Genomic DNA, 22,996 nt, shown 5'->3' with positions numbered 1-22,996 from the left:
TTTCCCCTTTAGTATCTGATAGAAATTACCTTCTTGAATAGAACTACTTAGGCCTTACTTCCTGCTCAGGATCACTAGCCGACTTTCTCAAGCCCATCGTTTCTCACACTGTAACTTGCTAACAGGCCAAGAGTCTTGGCTTATGAGGTAGGAGTTTTCAAGTTTCCTGACACTATTTGCTCTATCATGTAATTAGGTTCTAAAACACCTGGAGTTAATGGCACTTTTTTTTTTAAACTGGGGAAAAGGTAATAACGAAGTGATTTTAATCTCATATCATAGTCATTTCTTTCTTGATAAAAGTTTAATAACATGGTTCCTTTTTTTTTTAAGCTACAAGTCCAATTTTTTATTACAAGCAAAAGGGAAGAAATATGGTGACAGGAACTGACAGAAACATACCTAAGTCCTGGTCAACTTGAAGGAATTAAGAGTTATTAAAATCTGTTGTTTGAATAATTAAACATGAGATCAAAAAGGATAGCAAAAGAAATGCAAAATCCAAACTGTAACTGCAGAGGTAAATTAAATATAGGCTCAAGTAACCATGAAGTAGCCAACCATACAAAGAAAAATACCTATGCATAAAAAATATTTCCCTACAGACAGGCAGTAGGCAGTGATCTATAGAATGGTGGATTCTTGAAATACAAATTGTGTTCCATAATATAAGTGTTATATTTACGAGTTGTGGAAGATCACATGGGAAAAATAAATCATGCTTTTCCTTTCAGAGTTTGATGCCTAAGGCTTCCATTTCCTGTATGAATATGGCCTTGCCAACTGGACTGTGATATGCAGATCTATGAACCAACATCTTCCTGATTCAAGGTTGGTCTGGAAAAGACACTGCCAGTTTTGGTTTCTGTGACTTTTATCATGCTTCCATGACCTACCAAAATCCTCCTCCTTCTCCTTTGTTGTTGTTATTGTTGTTTCATTAATGTTGTTAACAATTACAGTCTCTAAAATTTCCTATAATAAATTTTGATGCATTTTTTTCTTGATGATTATTTTTAAAAAGTTAATATAGGTCTATCCTGGATTCTATAGATGAATACCTTAGAACAAGAACTGACACTTCATTTTTATGCCTTTGTTTGTGTTGTGTTTGTAACTGGGTTGGGATCAGTTAGTATTACTTTAAGATATACCTAAGATAGACTTAAGACCAAAAAAATGCTTTGGGGGGCCAAGGAAAGGCCAAATTCCATTATGGTTCTTATGCTCATGAAGTTTCATGGGAATTTGAATAAAAAGGGAGATAAGAACATTGTATTGCTGTGTTGTATATATACAGCAGTACAGACATGCTGAATTTCAAAGAACCAGTCCTGTAAGAGGAGTCCATGTATGTTGTGGGTAATAGATTCAGCAAAAAGACTATGTATTATATTAAGGTTGCTAATTTGAAGTTTTTGGTATTTAATTTTTTTAAAGATTTTATTTATTTATTCATAGAGAGAGAGAGAGAGAGAGAGAGAGAGAAGCAGAGGGAGAAGCAGGCCCCACGCAGGGAGCCTGATGTGGGACTCGATTCCAGGTCTCCAGATCAGGCCCTGGGCTGAAGGTGGCAATAAATGGCTAAGCCACCGGGGCTGCCCCTAGTATTTAATTTGTAAATTAAAAAAAAAAATTGTGGGATCCCTGGGTGGCGCAGCGGTTTAGCGCCTGCCTTTGGCCCAGGGCGTGATCCTAGAGACCAGGGATCGAATTCCACGTCAGGCTCCTGGTGCATGGAGCCTGCTTCTCCCTCTGCATATGTCTCTGCCTCTCTCTCTCTCTCTCTCTCTCTGTGTGACTATCATAAATTAAAAAAAAAAATCTATTTAAAAAAATTGTTAGAATTATAAATTACATATATGTATGTATATTTATGGATATAAATTCTATGCATTAAATAATATAATAAAAGTAATTTAAGGCAGCACTGGGATCTGAGAATCTTTCCTTCACAAACTCATTATTTTATTCAATTTTGATAAACCTGTTTTACATCAAACTTCACACGCATTGCTGGAATTATCCCACAGACAAGAACCTTGTAACTATTTGTTTTACTGTTAGTTCTGATGACTGGAAAGTTTAATTTTGCTGATATTACATTTCCTGTAAGTTCCAACCATTGGTATTATATTTAAGAATGTATACTTTGTTTTCTTTTTTTGTGGGAACTTTAAGTTGTAGGATAACAACTATCATGTTTTTTCCATAGTCTTGCTTTCACAAATATTTTTGAGAACTTACTTAGGCTATGTTTTGCCTTTACAGCTTAAACAGTTACACTCCTTCTAATCTTTCTTTAAAACATTCCCCCCCCCCCCCCGCCGTCCATTGCTCTAATTTATACAAACTCTAGCTATGATGTCACAATATGGCACTTAAAAATAAACACACAAAATGGAGAATTTTATTCAATCTCACCAATAACAAAAACAGGAATTATTAAACTCAACAATGTATTGAACACTAATGGGGGCAGATACAGAAATAAGTGGCACACTATTCTTGCCTTCCAATGTTTTGAGTCTAGTTGGAAACAAAGATTACAAGTTTAGATAATATTAAATATTATAAAAATATCAGACGATTCAGAAAACAGTTCTTGATCGTTACTGGATGTTTCTGGGTTCTAACTAGAGTTGTCTTGAAAGCTACACTGGGTCTGAGTATTACCAGAGGTAAACATGTACCAAATACTTTGCCCATAGTAGCAAAAATATCGGTGGGGCCAAACTGGAACCCAGGTTTCTTTGTCCTTTGCCTGGTCCTTTCTCCACTCTTTGAAGCACAAAGAGGAAATCTTTGCTTGAGATAGCAAATTAGTGATTAAATCTGCAATCTTAAAATAATAAATAAATAAATAAATAAACAAACAAACAAACAAACAAATAAATAATAAATAGATCTGCAATCTTCAGAAAGGCCACTGGAAATAAAACTTGGCAAAATTCTAATTCTTGGGTAATCGCTCTCTGTTTAGACTGCAACCAGTGAAGTTTGTTAACGTTCTTTTTGAGTTGAATTTCCTTTTGATTTTAGGAACAGCTCAAGCTCACACGACAGCTTTTCTAAAAAAAAAAAAAAAAAAATGTTAAGACAAGAAAAACACAGGAAGTCTGGAATGTAACCAGATACACTGTACTTCCGGAATTCCACCCTTAAGCAAGCCGCTGGGCTCCTTTTGCACATGCGCAGGAGGGAAAGTTGGGCGGGGATTTCCGCTGCGATGGGTCGCGCTCCGGGCAGGGATTGGTGGCGCCCGGTGTGGGAGGCGGAACCGGAAGCGGCCGTGTTGTGGAGCGCAGCCTGATCGCTCCCGGCGTCTTTCCAGCGCCTCGCTTCTCGCCGTCGGTGCGGCCTTTGCGGGGGGCGCCATGGGGGAAGCGGAGAAGTTTCACTATATCTACAGTTGTGACCTGGACATCAACGTGCAGCTTAAGATGTAAGAGAGTCGGGACAGTGACTGGGGTTGCCGAGGCTTGCGGACGCTGAGGCTGGGCCCTGTGGGCTGGTGGGGAGAAGATGGCTATGAGCCTGCGGGCCGTCCTGGGGGCGGCGGGGGAGGCGCCTTGTGAGGCGAGGGAGGGGGCTAGGCCTCTGGGAGAAGGGTAGCGGGAGGAATATGCCCTCAGGTCCTACCGTGTTTTACTTTCTTGAGGAAGCATTTTTCTGTCGAGGGCAGTCATTTGAGGGTTTTTGCATTTTACAGAGGAAGAAATCTAGGCTCGGTAAAGTCGTCCTCCCTCCGGTAAGAGTTGGAAGATCTTTAGAACGGGGCTGGCCGGTGGAATGGAGGCTACAGAAACTATGGAGAAAGAGAGAGAGAGAGAGACACACAGGCAAATCTTGTAGTTGAGAATCAGATGAGCACCTGGGTAAGCGTTGGAAGCACGGGAGGTGGCAGGGCTGCGGTTGAGTCTTCGGACCGCCTGCCATTGTTCAGCCTGGGAAGTTGGGAGTCCGTCAAAGATGAGGGTGCCAGTGGCAGAGGGGCCGGAAGATGCGAGAAAAGGGCCTTGCAGAAAACTCTTGGAGCATCACAGTGGAAGTGAAGGCCAGGGGGCATGACAGCCAAGTAACAACACGAATCATTACATCGACAAATAAATTATCCCTCTGCTTACTGGAGAACAGAGAGTTTACCGGGTACTCACTTTCTACAGTAAGCAGCAAAGGCTGGCTTGAGATGAGATTGATGGAACCGATATCGGGGATGGGTAGGACTGCACTGGAAATCATGTCCATTTTAAGTCAGCCTCACAGAAATATTTTCACACGTGAAAGCGATCACAAATTACGAATCATATCGTCGTTTACAGTATGTTCAGTCGCTAGTCGCCTAATGTGCCTCTGACAAAGGGCCTCGTACATGCAGTGAATACATTTTCTCAGTTGTCAAATGCACCTTTGAAGGATTGTTTTTGATCTTCAGGAGTTACTGTCTTCAGACTCTTTAATATTTTACTCTCCATTTTGTGGTGGTAGTAAAACTAATATTTCAACAAACAAACCTTTTGTAAAATGATGATTTGCTCACCCATTTCAGGGAATTTCTGGAGCACGTGGCGCTGGATGCCTATACAGGACCCTATTGCTGTCATTTGCTACGCGGTTTTCTTTCAGGCTCATTCCTCTCAGTGTTTCTTGAATATATGAATGATTTTTTTTTTTTTTTTGGTGAGACTTTCAAACCTTAGAAGGAAAGAAGAAAAGTAAAAAACACTGGTCTGTCATTAACAGACACCACATATTGGGTATTTTGAGGAAAAGATAAAAGCATAAATTAGAATTTGACAAAATTCAGTACTAACCATCTTTTAGCTTCTGAGACTCCCATTGTTGATCGTTGCGAGGTTGGGGGTGGGGCAGGAAGTATCAATTTAGAATAGTATAATGAGAGAATATTCAATTTATTCTCCCCAGGCTTTTAGTTCATTACAACATTTTTAATAACCAGTTGTACTTTGATGTCTCTTTTCTTAGTACTGTAATCGGATATCAAAGTGCTCACAAAACGGTCATTTTGGATGTGCCAAAGCACTTTAAAAGCAGCTTGTCTGGGCAGCCCGGGTGGCCCAGCAGTTTAGCACCTGCCTCCAGCCCAGGGCATGATCCTGGAGACCCGGGATCGAGTCCCACGTCAGGCTCCCTGCATGGAGCCTGCTTCTCTCTGTACTGTGTCTCTGCCTCTCTCTCTCTCTCTCTCTTTCTCTTTCTCTCTCTCTCTCATGAATGGATAAATAAAATCATTAAAAAAAAAAGCAGCTTGTCTGAGACTGGCACATTATTGACTTGGCTTCTGATTTCGCTGATTTTTTGCATCATTCATCAAGTTGGTTAAGACAGGAAACTTTGAATTCTGCACACACGCCTCTCTTACCTTTTCTGTTTAATCATTCACAAATGGTCTTGTATCTACCTTCATCGTATCTTTGATTCATGCCCCCTTTTTGCCCTCAACCCTAGCCATAGTCTACCTTTATCCTTTTTAATGTAGACTGAACTTGCTTTTAGCCTCTCCTTTCCATTATGTTCTTATACTCCTTCAAAAACAAATCTGATTATATTACTCTCACTTCAGATAATTTATTTAACAGATTTTTGAGTGTTTGCTTTGTGTCAGGCACTATGCTGAATACGGTAGCTGCCTGGTTTCATTTTCTACCTACTTTGCATTCTCTGGCTTCTTCACCCCATGCACTTTATGCTTTAGCTATACCAAACAACTTATAGTTTCCCAGACCTACCTTCTTGCTTCTTGCATTTGTATATGGTGTTCTTTTCCTCTGGGATGACTCCCTACCTTTTTGGCTCTCATCTCCCATATATTATTGGGATTATTGGGCCCATTTCAGGCATCTATCTGGAATACTAAGCTCTTGTTCCCAAGCAAGTTTATGTGCTTCTGAGACTTTTTAGTATGTTTTTCTGTATGTAGTAGGAAGGACATTGGCTTTAGCCTCTTCTTTTTTTTTTTTTTTAAAATAGATTTTATTAGTTTATTTATTTGAGAGAGTGAGAGCATGTGCATGCATAAGCAGGAAGAGGGGCAGAGAGAGAGGGAGAAACAGACTCTCCCTGAACAGAGAGCCGGACATGGGGCTCGATCGTAGGACCCTGGGATCAGGTCCTGAGCTGAAGGCAGACATCTAACCAACTGAACCACCCAGGCTCCCCACTTTGGCCTCTTTTGCCCTGTTTTTTTTTTTTTTTTTTTTTTTTTTTATTCATGAGAGACTGGGGGGGGGGTGAGGTGGGGGTAGGGCAGAGAGAGAGAGAGGCAGAGACACAGAGGGAGAAGCAGGCCCCACACAGGGACCCCGACGTGGTACTCGATCCCGGGTCTCCAAGATCAGGCCCTGGGCTGAAGGTGGCGCTAAACCACTGAGCCACCCAGGGTCCTTGCCCTGGTTTTTATTCTCGGTTCTGTTACTTACTTTGTTGTCTTGAATAATAAGCTTGATTGTTGAGTCTCTGGTTCATTTCTTATAAAGTGAGAAAACGGTGAAAAGTAATAAAGAGTATGTAAAATGCCTGGCACAATATTTGACATAATCTTGATGTCCAAGCAACGTTGTTACTATTTTTTAATGTTTTGCACATATCTTTTATGATTTACAACATTGTATTTTTTAAGTTAAAGAACTGATCAGATAGTATATCTACATAGTAACAAAATTTGAAAAAGTAATAAAAGAATATTCAGTTAAAAGTAAATGGAAGCACAGATTTAACATTTTTTTGTAACACTGTATTGTTTCTCTCATCCTTCATTTTTGAACCTCTGTGCCCAGTACAGTGAATGTTTGTTGAATGAATACATGAATAAGTGCTCAGCTTGAAATTAATAAAGGGAAACTAAGGCCTGGAAAACTGATGATGTCTAGAAGATAGATCAAGGGTTGGTGACAGGATTTAAAATTAAGTAAAAGCCTAAAATAGAGAAATATGTTAGTGAAGATTGGAATGATATTAGGTATGTTGGGATTTTAAGAGACCTTTATTAGATGTAAAAGTGACTTTAATTTTATATACAAGAGAATGTTGAGGTAGCAGAAGGTTACTGTGATACAACCATAAACTATTCTTAGTATTTGTTGTGTATGTGCCTAAAAAATATGTCTAAATATTATTGTTCTTATACTTCCAGAGGAAGTTTGGAAGGGAAGAGAGAACAGAAGAGTTATAAAGCCGTTCTAGAAGACCCAATGTTGAAGTTTTCAGGACTGTATCAAGAGACATGCTCTGACCTTTATGTTACTTGTCAAGTTTTTGCAGAAGGGAAGCCTCTGGCCTTGCCAGTGAGAACATCCTACAAAGCATTTAGTACAAGATGGAAGTAAGTTGTTGTCTTGCATGGAATGGGTTCCAGATGGTTCTCCCATTTCTTTAAAGGCGTTGCAAGTGTGATTTGATAGGGACTACAGAGGAAATTTTTAAAAATTATATTTACTACTTATAAGCATTGATCCAAGAGTTTCAAGCAGTAACCTACTCAGGCGGAAAACAGTATTATATATATTAATATTATAAGTGCAATTTAAGTAGAAGTGAATTTATGTTTGTATTCAGTATATTGACATCTTTTTATAAGAATTTGACTGATTCACAAACTGACCGAAACCAAAAATAACACATAATGTCTTTACATTTTCTACCACTCTATGCCCAGAACACATGCCCTGGATAATCTGAAGTGTCGTCCAATTTGATGTTTGGTGCTCAGATTTGATGAGATCTCTCAGACACAGATAAATATATATGTTGTCATCTGTTCTGATCAGATTTTTATTATTATTTTAAATATGAAACTAACTTTTTTTTTTAAAGTTTGTGGCTTATTGAGCATGGTATATTAGCAAACCATTGTTGAGATGCAAGATAAATATAATGAACATGAAGTTCCTGTTTTTTCAGAACACTCTTGTGGGTTCTGATTTTAAAGTCTTGTCTTATTTGATAGATTATGTGGTACAGTTTCATTGTTCCTTCAGTGAGTGTTATTCAGCACCCTGGAGGCTCAATGCAGGTCGTGTGCCTCTTAAGGAAGGAACTCATGCCCACAGTGTTAATGAAGATAAGATGTGACCAAATAGCCTACCAGGTTGTGTGTTGAGGGTACAGCCCTGTGTTTACCAAGTGTGGTCTAGTCGTCTGAAAAGGGTTTTTCAGAGAGCAGAAGCCTGAGCTCTAGTGATATGGCTAATTCAAAACCAACTACTATTTTAGTGATGTAATTTCTTTAATAGTCTTATTGTAGATAGCTATAAACACATACTAACACACCCAAGTATGTATAGGTATATACTTAATATTTTGGAAAATTTCGAATCTTGTAAATGTAGAGAGAATAATATAATGAACTTTCGAGGCCCTGTTCCTAGCTTCGATAATTACTAACTAAAAGCCAATCATATTTCATCCATACCCACAGTTATTTTGAAGCAGATTCCAAATATTATATCATTTTAACTGTATTTCTATATATTACTTTTTTAAAGAAAACTATTTTTCCATAATAAATCTAAAACAAAGCACCAGGATTCCTTAATTGTATCAGGTTTTTAAAGTAGAATCAGGAAATTTCAGTAGAAACCTGAAATTGTATACAGAATTTTGTATCTTGTGCATTTTTACAGGGACAACTCAAAGTTTTTATTAGATTTTTTTGAAGTGGCTTGTGACTTCAAAAAAAAAAAAAAAAAAAAAGACCTAAAACTACAAATTTAGGTCTAGATAGTCAACATTTATGGTGATTTCCACTTTTCTTGGTAAGGGAAATTGCATAGTGGTTTTGTTCTATGCCTTGGCAATAAAGAAAACTAGAGAAAAAGCAAATTTCCAGTTATGGGGGGAGGAGGGCAAAGAGAGAGGGAGAAGCAGAAGGGAGCCCAATTTGGGGCTCTGTCCTAAGACCATTGGGATTATGACCTGAGCTGAAGGCAGATGCTTAACCAACTGAGCCACTGGGGCCAGGTGGATTTAGTCTTAAGCTTATTGAGGACAGAGTGGAAGGGATGATGCACGGGGAGGGACAGAACAAAATGGTGTTCAGAAGTCACAGCTTTCTGGTGTCTGATTGGATCTTTACATAATCTCTAGAATCTCTAGGGTAGTTTTGAAACTATTTTGTAGCTACAGATTCATTTTCTTCAAAAGAACTCTTCTACAAAAGTCTGGTATAAAACAAGTTAAAGTGTAGTTGCTTTGATTTTAAAAAGGTGTAGGAGCATGGTTTTGGATGGCAAAAGATTTGAGGCAGATGATTTCTTGTTTATAAGCATTGTCTTCTAATCAGAGGGCAGAATATAGAGGTAAGAATTTTCATAGAGGTAAGACTTTTCATAGTTCATTTTGGATATTGTTGCTGATTTTTCTAACTTTAGCTTGTATTAAATGATACCTGGTTTTTTCCTTGTCACAAGATGCTGCTGCTTAGTATTTACCTTTTTAATCTGGCCCACTGTATGGATAATAATTAAATAAATTCATTTATTTTCTCAAGCTTATCTGTAGTGGAGAATGGCTCTTTTGAACATACAATTTTTTTTTTTTTTTAAGAATTTCATAGAAGAGGGGGATCCCTCCTTGGCTCAGCGGTTTAGCTCCGCCTTTGCCCAGGGTGTGATCCTGGAGTCCTGGGATCGAGTTCCGCATCAGGCTCCCTGCACGGAGCCTGCTTCTCCCTCGGCCTATGTCTCTGCCTCTCTCTCTCTCTCTGTGTCTCGCATGAATAAATAAATAAAATCTTTAAAAAAAATTCATAGAAGAAAAGGATTTAATGACTTCGATTCACGTTTATTGGTAGTTGTGTCTAATTTTCCTATAGGTCCTTGAATTTATATGGTGAGTGTAAATAATTTGTCCTTTAATTTTATGAAAATACTGTTCAACTTCTTACCAATGCAGATGTATTTGACCTAGACTGGGATTTGCCCCTTTGATAGTAATAATTTTGAGTAAACAGAATAATTTTGAGTAAACACAGAGAAGCAATTCTGTGCGTCTTCTGGGTATTGCTTTGTGTATTGTGTGCATAGTTCTCTTTTGGGATTTTAAAAGCCCATCTGTTGTTTAAGGGAGTTGAAATTATCAAATAGATTCAGTACGAAGTTTGAATGCAGAAGAAAATTTGCAGAGATGAATAGAGAATTTAAAAGAGCTGTGTTGTCATGACTAAATGATTAAGAATGAACATTCCTTAGTGAAATCATATACACAGCTATGCTTTAGAAGCATAAAAAACTGATAGTTAAGCATTATCAGTATTAATGAAATAACTCGAAGAACAGAACAGTCTCATGTTAAAAATTGTTACATGTCTGTTCAAGGCAGTCTGCTAACATCCTCATGTTGTGAAGGTAGTGTATAGACTACTTTGACCTCTTTTAAAAGGTTTTGGTGGTTGTTTTCTACTTTGTTGAGGTAATGTTGTATGTTATAGAATGATATTATCCCTAGCAGAATTTTGAGTCATTCTGAGTTTTTTTCTCTTCATAATATAAAACTGTATTTTGGAGAATGCTTATAGATAATCACAGTTTGGTTCAAAACAAGTTTGGTTCTGATAGGTTTGTGTTTTCCCAGATTTCTATTAGCCGTTATTACATTCCTTGTGTCTTAGTGATACTGTCTGAATTTCTTGATTAAAGAATTTACCAGTGTTAATTTTTTTCATGTGTTCTGTATTTAAACTTGAAGTTGCCTACATCAGAATTGAAGTAAGTGCCACATTTTTTATAGTATTAACCTAATCTTTTGGAACATTTTCTTTGCACATATCTTCTATGGTTTGTTGATTTAAAAAGGAGTTTAAGCGCGCACACACACACACACACACACACACAACACGTGCGTACACACACATTCTGTTTCTTTAGTGTTATGTTTATGTTGACTTTATTTCCATAGCTGGAATGAATGGCTGAAACTGCCTGTAAAGTACCCTGACCTGCCCAGGAATGCCCAGGTGGCCCTCACTATATGGGACGTGTATGGACCAGGGAAGGCAGTGCCTGTGGGAGGAACAACGGTTTCACTCTTTGGAAAATATGGGTAAGCATTCTCATTTTCTCTATAGGAGTGTTGGGACAGCTTTTCTTTTTGGGAGAGTTTTAGTAGTTTATATACAGTCTGGTTCTCTATGTCGTAGGTAGTGAACACCTGTTTGGTACATATGATTCCTTCATTCTTGAGACTGAATTTGACATGTATTTCCTACAGGATATGCAGATAGATTAATTAAGAAACTTACTGTTAGTGATTGGTAATGTGATTTCTATTTGAAAATAGTCATTAGAAATTAGAATCTTGCTAGAAAAAGAGGCTATTTGGTGTATACTGTAAATTCATTGTTAATAGAATTTTTTTGCTTTCTCCAAATAGTGAGAGGACAATAGTGGGGTTAAAAAGCACAAATTTGTTAATAACGATAATGATTATAATAGAAAAGTTGTCAACTCAGTTTTTAAAAATTTACAGATAATAGAGGCTAATTTTGAAAGAAACAAAAGCATGATCTTGCAGGGTATTTTTTCTCTTTTTCACCTGGAACAGAAGGATCAATACCTTTAGAGAATTGGTGATATTTTATTATTCTTTCCTATGTTTATTAATAGGAGTTTTCCTCAGAAGAACATGGTCTTTCATCAGGTATTGTGTTACCTTGGTATACAGTTCATATAGGAAAGGTAGAGGAATGTTCAGTTTTTTCCTCCTTTACCAATGTTAAGAATGAGTTGGTGTCTTGGTAACTTGCATATTTGATGATGGATTTTTTTTTTTTCTTTTTCTTGTAGGTTTTGTCAGGAACTTTTAGTCTTAAATATTTTTGAAATGTTTCAATTAATTGCTGTCTTTATGGAATGCTCAAAAACTCCCATTTTTGTTCAGTAAGAGTCCCTTCAAGTTGATCCCATGTATTTTTTTTTTGACAGTATTCCAGTTGTCATTAGTAGCCACTTTGCTTTTTGGTAGACGAACTATTTCAGGCTCGTTTGGCAATTTTCCACCCCAGAATTCAAATCTCTAAAAGAGGCCCTAGTTCTTTGCAGTGTGTAATGGTAGAGAATGTAATCTAGGTATTATCAAATTTATTAATTTTTGTCCATTTTAAAGTTGGAAAATGTTTTTGCCTGAATTAATTTTTACATCATTAAATGTAAATGAAGTTGATCTTGTTCTGATATGTTCATTTACCATTTGTGTATATGTTCTGTGAATTGCTTTTTAATGTCCTTTGTACATTTCTTTCAAAAATTGAAATACAATTCACATGCCATAAAATTCTGTTTTTTTTTTTATGTGTGCTATCATTTTTCTTATTAATGTATGGGGGTCTTTGTAGATTAATGAAATTAGCCTTTTGCATGTTATATCTTACAAGTACTGTTTTTCCTGTTTGACTTTTTAAATATTAGTATATATTTATATCTTTGCTTCCTATTCATGCATCTTAAATTATGTTGAATTGATTAGCTCTTATTTTTATGGTCTGTGAATTTAATGTTTTAATAAGCCCTTTTCTTTTTTCGTTTTTAAAAACATTTCTTCTTATGATTTTAATCCTTTACATTTAAGCACTTGATTCATCTAGAATCACTTTTGTGAGGGGCATCTGGGTATTGAGCTCAGTGCAGAGTCTGCTTGAGATTCTCTCTCCCTCTGCCCCTCCGGCTTATGCTTTTGCTTGCTCACTCTAAAATCAATCAATCAATCAATCAATCAATCAATCTTTAAAATCACTTCTATGAAAGGAGAATTGGGAATCAACTTAAAAAAAAATACGAACAAATGGTGAGTGATTTGTCTTAACACTATTAAATTAGCCATTGTTTCCAAATATTTTGAAATAATACTCTTATATATTCAGTTCATCATATATTGAAGTCTAAGAGAAACAGTGTAGTACGTGATATGGTGGTGGTTAGGGACACAAGATGTAGAACTAGGTTATATGTGTTCACATGCTGACTCATTTAATATCTGTGTACCATTAGGCAAGTTATTTAGTCTCCTTAGGCCTCAGTTTCCTCATCTGTAAAATGATATAACAATAATATTTATCTCACAGAATGATTTATGATGATAAACACATAGTTAATGAGCATTCAGTAAATATTAGCTATCATTTTTTTCTGAGCTGTTCTGTTAGTTTTGAATACTATTATAAAATGTTTTAAAACTAGATAGAGATGATCTTTCTTATTTGCCTTCCTTTTATAATTTTTCTCGATATTCTATTTTGTTAGATAAATTTTATTATTTCCTCAAATAAAAATTCTCATTGTTATTTTGTTAGGAAATCATATAGAATTATGTATGTTAATTCAGGAGAGAATTGATACCTTTATACTGTTGAATTTTTCCATTCAGGAATAGTGTGTGTCAGAAAGGCTTCAACTCATGAATAAAACCTAGATGTAATTTCATTTAGAATAGCTTGGTTGCTTAGTAATATCAAGGTATTTTAGTTTAATGTAACTATTAATGAGGGTATTTTAATGTAACTATTAGGTATTTATTATTGAAATACATGTAAGAGCAAATTTAGACATAGTCTGACACATTAGATATAATTTGGGTAAAATAGCATGTTATAGTAGAATAGACATATTAAGTCAGTATTGTTCCTTTTCCAGAATGTTTATTCCTTTTTACTTTATGAGAGTGGGGTTTGTTAGCTACACAGAAGAAAAATGGGAAGAGTTTATTAGTCTTACTATATAGTTAGTGGTTAGGTGTTCTTGAGGACAATCAGACCTCTTGGTTTTTTCTTTTGGCCTCATTATAAATGATTTACCTTCTGGAATAATCAGCTGAAGGGTCTCTCAAAAGTACCTCTTTTAGTACACCTATGCATTTTAGATGACCTTAGGGTATAGTTTCAGGAGACACTGACTAGATGGTAAGTGTGAGACAGCTGACATTTCCACCAAAGTGCAGTGAAATGAACTGCCTAAAGCCAGACAAACTCTTTCTCAGATTAATATATATGACTCAGTTTGACTTGACTTTTGGCAAGGTTTTGAAAAGTATACGAAGTCAGTAGTATTCACCCTATGAACAAGAAGCACCTGGTAAGCTCACTAGACAAGCATCTTCCTGTGTTCTCATTAATTTGGTAGGAGTGTGATGGGGCCCAAGTGATTTTTTAGTAAGCATCCTGAGTGATTCTCCAGACCTATGGATCACAGTTTTCAAAAATACTGCATTAGCCTTTTCATAGTAGTCTACTTCTAGGACTTAGGCTTGCAGTTGTTTTCAAAGTTTCTTCCTTGACTTCATCCTGTTGCTTGTTAATTTGTATTTCTGTATGAATCCCAGTAAAAGACAAAATACTTTACTTTCCATCCAAACCATGCTGGAAATGTGCCTGAAAGAGAAGTCAGTAGTATTTGTTCTACTTTATAAAGTAATTAAACCCCAGGTATTTCCAGTGAAGGTAGTAGCAGTAAGCAGAAGTTAAATTTCAATTCATTTTTTTTTTTACTATTAAGTAAATTAAGACTTTGAAGTTTGGAGAGTCATCTGTTTCTCTTAACTGGACAATAGGTCTTGCTGTCCTTCCATGTCCTGAGCACATGAGATGTTGGATGCAAATGAAACATGTTGAAGGGATGCGTAGGTGGCTAAGCAGTTGAGCATCTGCTTTTGGCTCAGGGTGTGATCCTGGGGTCTGGGATCGAGTCCCACATCAGGCTCCTTATGGGGAGCCTGCTTCTCCCTTTGCCTATGTCTCTGCCTCTCTCTCTCTTTCTCTCTCTCTCTCTGTGTCTCTTATGAATAAATCTTAAAAAAAAGAAACATGTTGGAGAGCAGTTCTGATTCTCTGACATTCTCTTGCTTAGAGCAGGGTTTCTCAAATAGGAATTGTTGACCTACTGCTTTCAGACTTCCTGCCTTATCTCCATACTAGGTGCACTCTTATGTACTTGATTTTTTATTTGAACCAGCTCACTTCTTTTTTTAACTTAAATTTAGTTTAAAACAAAAACTTAGTATCCCTAATATACATGAAAAACAAGTATTATTTAATATTGATGGGTGATGATAAAAATAAATACAAGAATAACTATGTTATTAGGTTTTAGAAATTGAAGGAAAAAAAAACTGCAGTGAAATATAAATGATAGAAAATGTATTTGAAAGTCCTTTAGTTAGAATTGTTCTTTTTGTGCCTCGTCAGATATGCAGCTCACCATCGCTTAATTGAAGGTAAAAGATAAGGTTTTACATCAATATTTTCTTTGTTAGTCCAAATTTTACGTGGTTGTATGTCAGTTAGCCAGATGATAACATCAGGTTTAATAGAGGTTTCTGAATACTTTGAACAGTGGGGTAGGTATACAGAAAAGCTGGATCCCTTGTTCCTGGTCCCTCTGGGCTGACCCTGGTCCCTTTATACTGACCTTCACCTCAGAAAAAAGCATACAAAACTTTATGACATTAAAATAACTCCTTTTTCTTTGTGTATCGGGAGTCCTTTCCTTGAGGGTGAAGTGAGTCGTGGTGGATACAAGCCCCAAAATTCCCCAGCATGGTACTGGACTTTGTGTGCAGCTTTTGGTACTGCTGCTCTGCATGCAGCCATTCAGGATGTCCCACTTGTACCGCTGGCTCACAGCTGCTTCTCCACATGCTGCTGCTGATATTCAGGGGGAGAGAGAAACATCAGTCTTCAGGCTGTCTTCAGGCTGTCCTTAGCAGGGAGCCTGTGCAAATTTTCTTCCACTGACCATTAAAAATCATATTACATGCCTCCACAGTTTTTGTGACCTAGGGATATCCATGCTTAAGACTGTGGTTTCTTCAGATGTTTCTTGAACAGTGATGTAACCCCAGCTGCTCCCCCACCTTTTTCCCTAAATAGTAGCGGTGTGGACTTAAGAGTTTTTAAAAAGTGGTCCTTAGAGTGTGAAATAGTTGTCTTACAGTATTACAACTCTTGTAGTTGCGAATGTCTGTTTTGTATACTTGAGTCCATGTGAAGCAGTACTTCTTGGAGTATTATATAATTAATAATTGAAAGACCGATCTCTTAAGATACAGCTAGAATAACTAATTGTCTTCATTTTGAAAGTTTAGCTGTGAGATTTCTAAGTAGCGTAAGGATGGATTGGTTATTAGGTTGAATTGGCAAAGAACCATGGGCAAGCTGCAGACTTTTCTTGCAGATGTTTTTCCAAGTGTGAATTTGGAAGTCAGGGCAGTGGCTGCTGTAGTAGCTTGGCACTGGGAGTAGGAGCACTGGCAGCAGCTGTTGCTGGGGCCTCTGCTGGAGTCTGAAGGAGATCCTGCTATGCTGTTTCTTTTGTCTTGCCTGTTTGGCTTAATTTCCCAAGTGGACACAATGCTCTGAGCATCTTCTGGCTCGCCACTTGGAGGCTGTGTAACTCTCTGCAAAGGTTCCATTAGTGTCAAAAGAAAGTAATATGTTCACTTGATCATTTGAGTCACTCGGCATCACCCCTACCCTCCACATCCTGTATCTTTAAATCTTCTTTCCAGATCCATCCCAAGGCACCTAAATCATTTAGTAAACTGACTTCTCGCCAAATGTACTTATTTTTGATTTAGTTACATTCAGCCAGTCACAGTATTCACTGGAGGATGCAGAGGTAGAAAGAAAGAAGGCAGGCCTTCTGCTTCTCAAGGTACGTTTAAGGATATTCCTCTAAAGTGGCACTACTGCTTCACTGTACCCAGTTTTCTAGAGATTAAACAGATGTACTTGATGTTGAATCTGTACCTGAGTTGAAAGAAAGTGAACTTTATAAAAGGCTTGCGTGTGTTTTTTTGTAATGTAACATTTTTATCTTTAATATGATAAATAAATATTGAGAGCTTTGATTTTCCCCAGCCAGTCGGAGTAATTTTTTATTGGGCCTCTAAGGTAAGCTTTTGCAGATATGGTTGCTAAATACTACCTGTTTATTGCCAGCCTTAGAGACCTTATAAAAGTATGGTTATACCTTAACCTTATTGTGCTCATAAGCTTGTAGCGATCACTTATCCTTCCCATTCTAATTGTTTATGGCATCATTGCTTATATACATTACATAATCAGTGAAAATCCTCTATTAGGAAAATCTGTGAAGAAATTTTCCATTAGTCAGAACATGATAGTAATGGTTTAAAATTTTATGTAAATTTTTTACAGTTAAAAACCATATTGTATCAAACATGTACCTTATTTAAAAATTTATTAAATATGAGAGTGTGCAAAATGCTCTGGACTTGCCTACTCATCTACACACACTTCCCGTCTTATTCTTACCATTGCAATTAGTAGCTTGCTTTTTGAGCTTTGGGAGGATGCTCTTTGAATAGAATTTATATTTGAAAGGTCTTGTTTAAAAAAAAAAGAACAGTAATAGAAGAACAGAAGAACATCTCTGATCTCAGAAGAACATCTTTCTGAGTAAAAAAAAAAACAACAACACTCAGACACTTAGCAGTAGCATATCTAAAAAGTTGTCTAAGGCTCCTTTACGAGTTTGCTCAACCTTTACTTAGATCTTCTTGGTAGCTTTTTGAAGGAAATTTGACAGTCAACAGTCATACAGTTTTTCACTTTAAAGCAAGATCTCCATGCCCAGACTGATTTTTGACCATATGTTAAGTCTCTGATTTGTAGACATCGGAACTTTTTCTTACGTGAATCTGTAATCATATTCTGTGTTAGACATATCTCTTGTGCTAAAGAAGAGAGGAGAGAAATCAGCCTACAGTGGTGAAAGGATAACAGTAGCTAACATTTATTGAATACTTACTATGTTGCAGGTATTGTTCCAAGTACTTTTTACTTCTGCAAGTCTGTGTAATTTTTTTAACAACTCTGTGAGATGCAGTTACTCTTTATAATCTTATTTTATAGATGAGAAAACTGAGGCATACAGGTTAGGTAATTTACCCAAGGTCACATGGTTAATGGATGATGGCCTAGCTGGGATTCAGATCTCAGCATTTTGACTTTACAGACTACTATGCTGAATTGTGACTTACAGTGGAGAGTTACATAATTATTTAAATTTTGGTTTCAGTCATTGTAAATGTGACATTCTTTCATTGGGTAGGAATTTGGTCTCTATTATTTCTAAGGTCTCCACTGAAGTGATGAAGTATGTGTGGTCCATTACTGAGCTTTCTGTTTCTACTCTGCCTTTAGAATTTCTGTAATAGTTCTGTGTAGAGGAGGAGTAAAGAATGACATGTAAAAAAAACTGTTACATGGATTTTAGTTGCTTAGATAATTGCTTTACAACCCACTGGAGGCTTCAAGCTTGGCAAGAGAGTCATGCATTTTCCTATGTGGAATTCTCTGTGTTTGGGAACCTAAATGTCCTATAAAGAACTGCATTAATTTACATCTACCCTGAACATTCTCTTTTCACCTAGCATGTTTCGCCAAGGGATGCACGACTTGAAAGTCTGGCCTAATGTAGAAGCAGATGGATCAGAACCCACAAAAACTCCTGGCAGAACAAGCAGTACTCTTTCAGAAGATCAGATGAGCCGCCTTGCCAAGGTAAAAAACTATTGGAACAGGTGGAAAGCTCTGAGTGATGTCTGTTGTAGTATAAATTGACATTATGGTTTCAGTCAGATTATTTTTTGATTTAAATTTAATTTTTTAATAATAATTTTATTGGAATAATAATTCATATACCATAAGATGCACTCTTGGAAAGTGGGTAAAGTGATTTTTTTAGTGAATTTACTGAAAGTTAAATTGTATATTCATGCCACTCTTTAATTTTTGAACATTTTTATCAAAAATGTCACTATAGGGATCCCTGGGTGGCGCAGCAGTTTGGCGCCTGCCTTTGGCCCAGGACGTGATCCTGGAGACCTAGGATCGAATCCCACGTCGGGCTCCCGGTGCATGGAGCCTGCTTCTCCCTCCGCCTGTGTCTTTGCCTCTCTCTCTCTCTCTCTGTGTGACTATCATGAATAAAAAAAAAAAAAAAAAAAATGTCACTATATACTCACCTGTTACTGGTAGTCCTCATTCCCTGTGCTCTCTAGCTCCTGGCAACTATTAATTTTCTTTCTATCTCTGGATTTTCCTATTGTGGACATTTCATACAAATGGAATTATTCCCAAGTGGACACAATGGAATTTCATACAAATGGAATTATTCAATATATGGCCTTTTGTAATTCTGTCAGATTTGAAAATATAGAGCTTTTGGTGATATTTTCAAGATGACCATCTACCTTTTTTGTTGACATAGTCTTAAAGATGCAAATATTACATGCTAGAGATTCTTAATGTTGCTTGGAAGTAAAGATTCCTTATGTTATTAGCTGGTCTAAATTATTCTCACACTTCCCTTACCTCTTTTTTTGTAAGCAGATTGAATTGTTACCTTTTTATTGTTTTAGGGGCACTTGGGTGGCTCAGTCCATTAAGCATCTGCCTTCGGTTCAGGTCATGATTCCAGGGTCCTGTATGAGGCTTGTATGGGGCTCCCTGCTAGGCAGGACCCTACTTCTCCCTTTCTTTCCCCCTCTGCCTGCTGTTCCCCTTGCTTGTGCTCTCTCTCTTTCTGTCAAATAAATAAATAAAATAATAAAAAAAAAAGAAAATTGTCTTAATGTATTGTTTTCATCTAGAAAAAAAAAACAGGTTCAATTCTGGGCTTAAATCACAACGATACAACTTATTTTGTGAGTATTTGTCACAAAGCACTATGTTAGATACTGTTTAAAGATCCTTTTACAATTCTTCTAAAACACTCTCTTTTAATTCTTACATGTAAATTTTCTTTGCAATTTATTTATATGAATGATTTTTTAATGTCTGGAGAAAGTTTTGATGCCAAGCATTTTATACCTTACTGCATCAACCTATATATGGAAGAAATGTTAATTATAAAGAATAAGTACTTGAATTGGCTTGGCTTGTTCTTCAACATAAAATTCTTGTTGCCTCGTTTATTCTGTATCTTTTTGTATTGCTTTTTTATGGAAAAATGGTATCATAGTTTAATTTTCAATACGCTACTCATTCTGAGATTTTGTTTACATTCTTACATGGAATATAGGAAAGTTCTCAAGCTTTTCATGTGTGTATTTTCTAAGGGTTTATCTTAGTGATGAACTTTATGCTACTCTGTGACTTTTACAAGTTCTAGAAATCTTACCAGAAGCTGCTCATTTATAGCCCGTGGGTCACAAAAGGTTAAATCTCAAATGGAGGAATAGTGTAGCGTCTATTGAAAAAGTAAAGCTCTTAATTTTTTTTTTTCAGATAGCGCTATGATTCATATTATGGATAGAATTCCAGATTTGAAGGATAATAGGCAGAAGCAAGAAATAAGCTGTATAGTTAATTATACAGTACATCTACTTTGGTTCTCTTTTAAACATTATTTATGCTTCCTTCATATATTCCTAATTTTTTCCCCATTTATTTTTGATGGAAACGTTTTTATAACAACTGACTATGCTGTTTTTCAGACATCAGTATGTACAGAATTAGAATTTGTTTGAAATGGACTTCTGGATTTTTAAGGTAGCATGCTGTTATGCATTTCTCTCTCTCTCTCTCTTTTTTTTTTTTTTTTGCATTTCTCATTTTTATCTTTGAATTTTATGGTAGGAAAAAAGATACGACTTGATGATGATCAACTTTATGATCAAAACAATAACCCCTTTTAGGGTTTTTTGGATTCATATTTATTCTTTTGGTTATTAGTACACATTTGGAGCCCTAGAAATGATGTCTAAGCATATGCAGAGCTAAATGGGGTGTTGGGAAGAAGCTTTCTTAACATGTTTGTTAATTGGTAAGAATCATCCGCAGTCTCAATTCTTTTTTTTGTAGTATTTTAGATCCCTGGGCCGAAGGCAGACACTCAAATGCTGAGCCACCCAGGCGTCTCCACAATCTCAATTCTTTATATAAATTGAAGAGTATGCAAGTTGGGTACCAATTTTTTTAAGTGGTGTTAAAATTTATATGTTGTCTGTATTCTCCAGAGTAGCTAACAGTTTTCAAATAAGCCTGTTCATTAATTTATAAATCTTTAAAATGAGAATACAAAGTAATGAGAATGAGCATCTTACAGCTTTTTTTTTTTTTTTTTTTTCTTACAGCTTTTCTGAGGCTAATTGGAGATCAACTCTTTTCAAAGTTCTTTGCTCCTATTAGAATTGTACTTTTTACCTCAGAGCTTGCCATGCTGCGACATCTTGCTTTGGTGTTAACCTCATGTCTCCCAGAGACTAAAGAGAAACCATTAAAACCAGTAATTACAGGGATCCCTGGGTGGCTCAGCGGTTTAGCGCCTGCCTTCGGCCCAGGGCGTGATCCTAGAGTCCCAGGATCAAGTCCCACGTCGGGCTCTCTGCATGGAGCCTGCTTCTCCTTCTGCCTATGTCTCTGCCTCTCTCTCTCTCTCTCTCTCCATGAATAAATAAATAAAATCTTTAAAAAAATAAAAATAAAAAATAAAGATTTTATTTATTTATTCATGAGAGACACAGAGAGGCAGAGACACAGGTAGAGGGAGAAGCAGGCTCCTTGCAGGGAGCCTGATGTGGGATTTGATCCCGGGTCTCCAGGATCATGCCCTGGGCTGAAGGCAGGTGCTTAACCGCTGAGCCACCCAGGGATCCCAAAATTTTAAAAAAGAAAAAAAAAAAACCAAAAACCCAAAACTAATTACTTTCTTACATGGAAAAATACATCATGTTTGTAACATTGTTGAAGGAACTGCTCCCCCTTTTATGTCAGCTCTCTTTCTGGGCACTTTGAATTGATGTGCTTCATTCTTTTCTGTGTAGCAATTGGTCATATTGTTTGAAGTTTCACAACCCATTGTATCCCTGCTGCTGTGGAGGAAGAATGCTTTTAAAAATGATGTCTTAGGTTTGATGAAATTGGAAGCTTGGGCACCTGGAAACACTTTTCAGTGGGAAGAGCACTGTAGTATGAGTCAGAGACTTGGCCATCCCACTGACTCACAGAAAATAGTTTCTGAGCTTGTGAAGTCAGAAGTTTAGAATGGATAATTGCTGAGGTCCTGTGTCACCATTCATATCCTGTTATTTTCAAAGTACTGAAATAGTGGGGCATTGGGGTGGCTCAGTCGATTAGGCCTCCTGCTCTTGATTTCGGTTCAGTTCATGATTGTGGGGTCCTGGGTTCGAGCCCTGTGTTGGGCTCTGTGCTCAGTGGCAAGACTGCCTGAAGATTCTCTCTCTCCCTCTGTTCTACCCCCCCCACTGGTGTGCACTCTCTCTCTCTCTCAAATAAGTAAATATTTTTTTAAAAAGTATTAAAATAGCAAATAATCAGGATTATTTATCTACCTGGATTTTATAGTTATCATCTTAGTAGAGAATAAACATGTGATCTGTTTGCAGCTGTGAATGTGCTGTGTTCATCTCATTCCTTTCTTTCTGCGGTCTGTATGCCTAGAGTATTCAGGACTGCCTAATGAGAGTGATGTGGCTCTGCTCTTTGATTTGGTTTTTGTTGTTTGATTAGTACCTGCTTCTTTAGTTCAGGTTTTCAGACTGGCTTTCTGAGTATGTTTCCCTTGCCTTGTATCAGAGAAAGTGCACTTTGATACTTGTTATGTCTGAACTTAACACTATACTTTCATATTTGTTTTGTTGTTAAAATTGCGCCACAGTAAAAAAAAAAAAAAAAAAAAAAAAAAATTGCACCACAGTAGCTCTCTTTTCCTCTCCTCCTCCTCTCTCTCTCATTTTTCTGGTTCCACATTAAAAAGTTTGTTCAATTAGGTTGTCATCCTCTTCCTCAAAACACTTTGAAATTGTCTTTGGTACATTTTTTAAAAACTGGGAAAGTATATTCTGTGTTTCCATTTTTATACAAAGGGAACAGATTTTAGATGTAATACTCTTATTTCTCACACTGCCATTTTAAGAAAATAAATGAGTCTTCAACAGAAGAGGCTGATGTGGTTAGAACTGAATGGTTTATTTTTTGTACTTTGATTTTCAAGCCAGTGAA

The 22,996-nt window shown here is 36.8% G+C and overlaps 1 protein-coding gene across 2 annotated transcripts in view; it reads left to right on the top strand.

Moving 5' to 3' along the window:
* The first annotated feature begins 3,261 nt into the window (after nucleotides 1-3,261).
* The window catches only part of PIK3C3 (phosphatidylinositol 3-kinase catalytic subunit type 3), a 137,679-nt gene continuing 117,944 nt past the window's right edge, over nucleotides 3,262-22,996 (top strand). For both annotated transcript variants that reach the window (XM_025429020.3, XM_025429021.3), the window contains exons 1-4: nucleotides 3,262-3,445; nucleotides 7,154-7,342; nucleotides 10,915-11,058; nucleotides 18,403-18,532. In XM_025429020.3, coding sequence (XP_025284805.1) covers nucleotides 3,378-3,445; nucleotides 7,154-7,342; nucleotides 10,915-11,058; nucleotides 18,403-18,532 — 531 coding nt within the window. In that variant the 5' untranslated portion in view covers nucleotides 3,262-3,377. The remainder of the gene's footprint in view (nucleotides 3,446-7,153; nucleotides 7,343-10,914; nucleotides 11,059-18,402; nucleotides 18,533-22,996) is intronic.

Source organism: Canis lupus, chromosome 7 (genome assembly GCF_003254725.2).
Source record: "Canis lupus dingo isolate Sandy chromosome 7, ASM325472v2, whole genome shotgun sequence".
NCBI lineage: Eukaryota > Metazoa > Chordata > Mammalia > Carnivora > Canidae > Canis > Canis lupus.
This window is presented reverse-complemented; position numbering and strand designations above follow the sequence as displayed.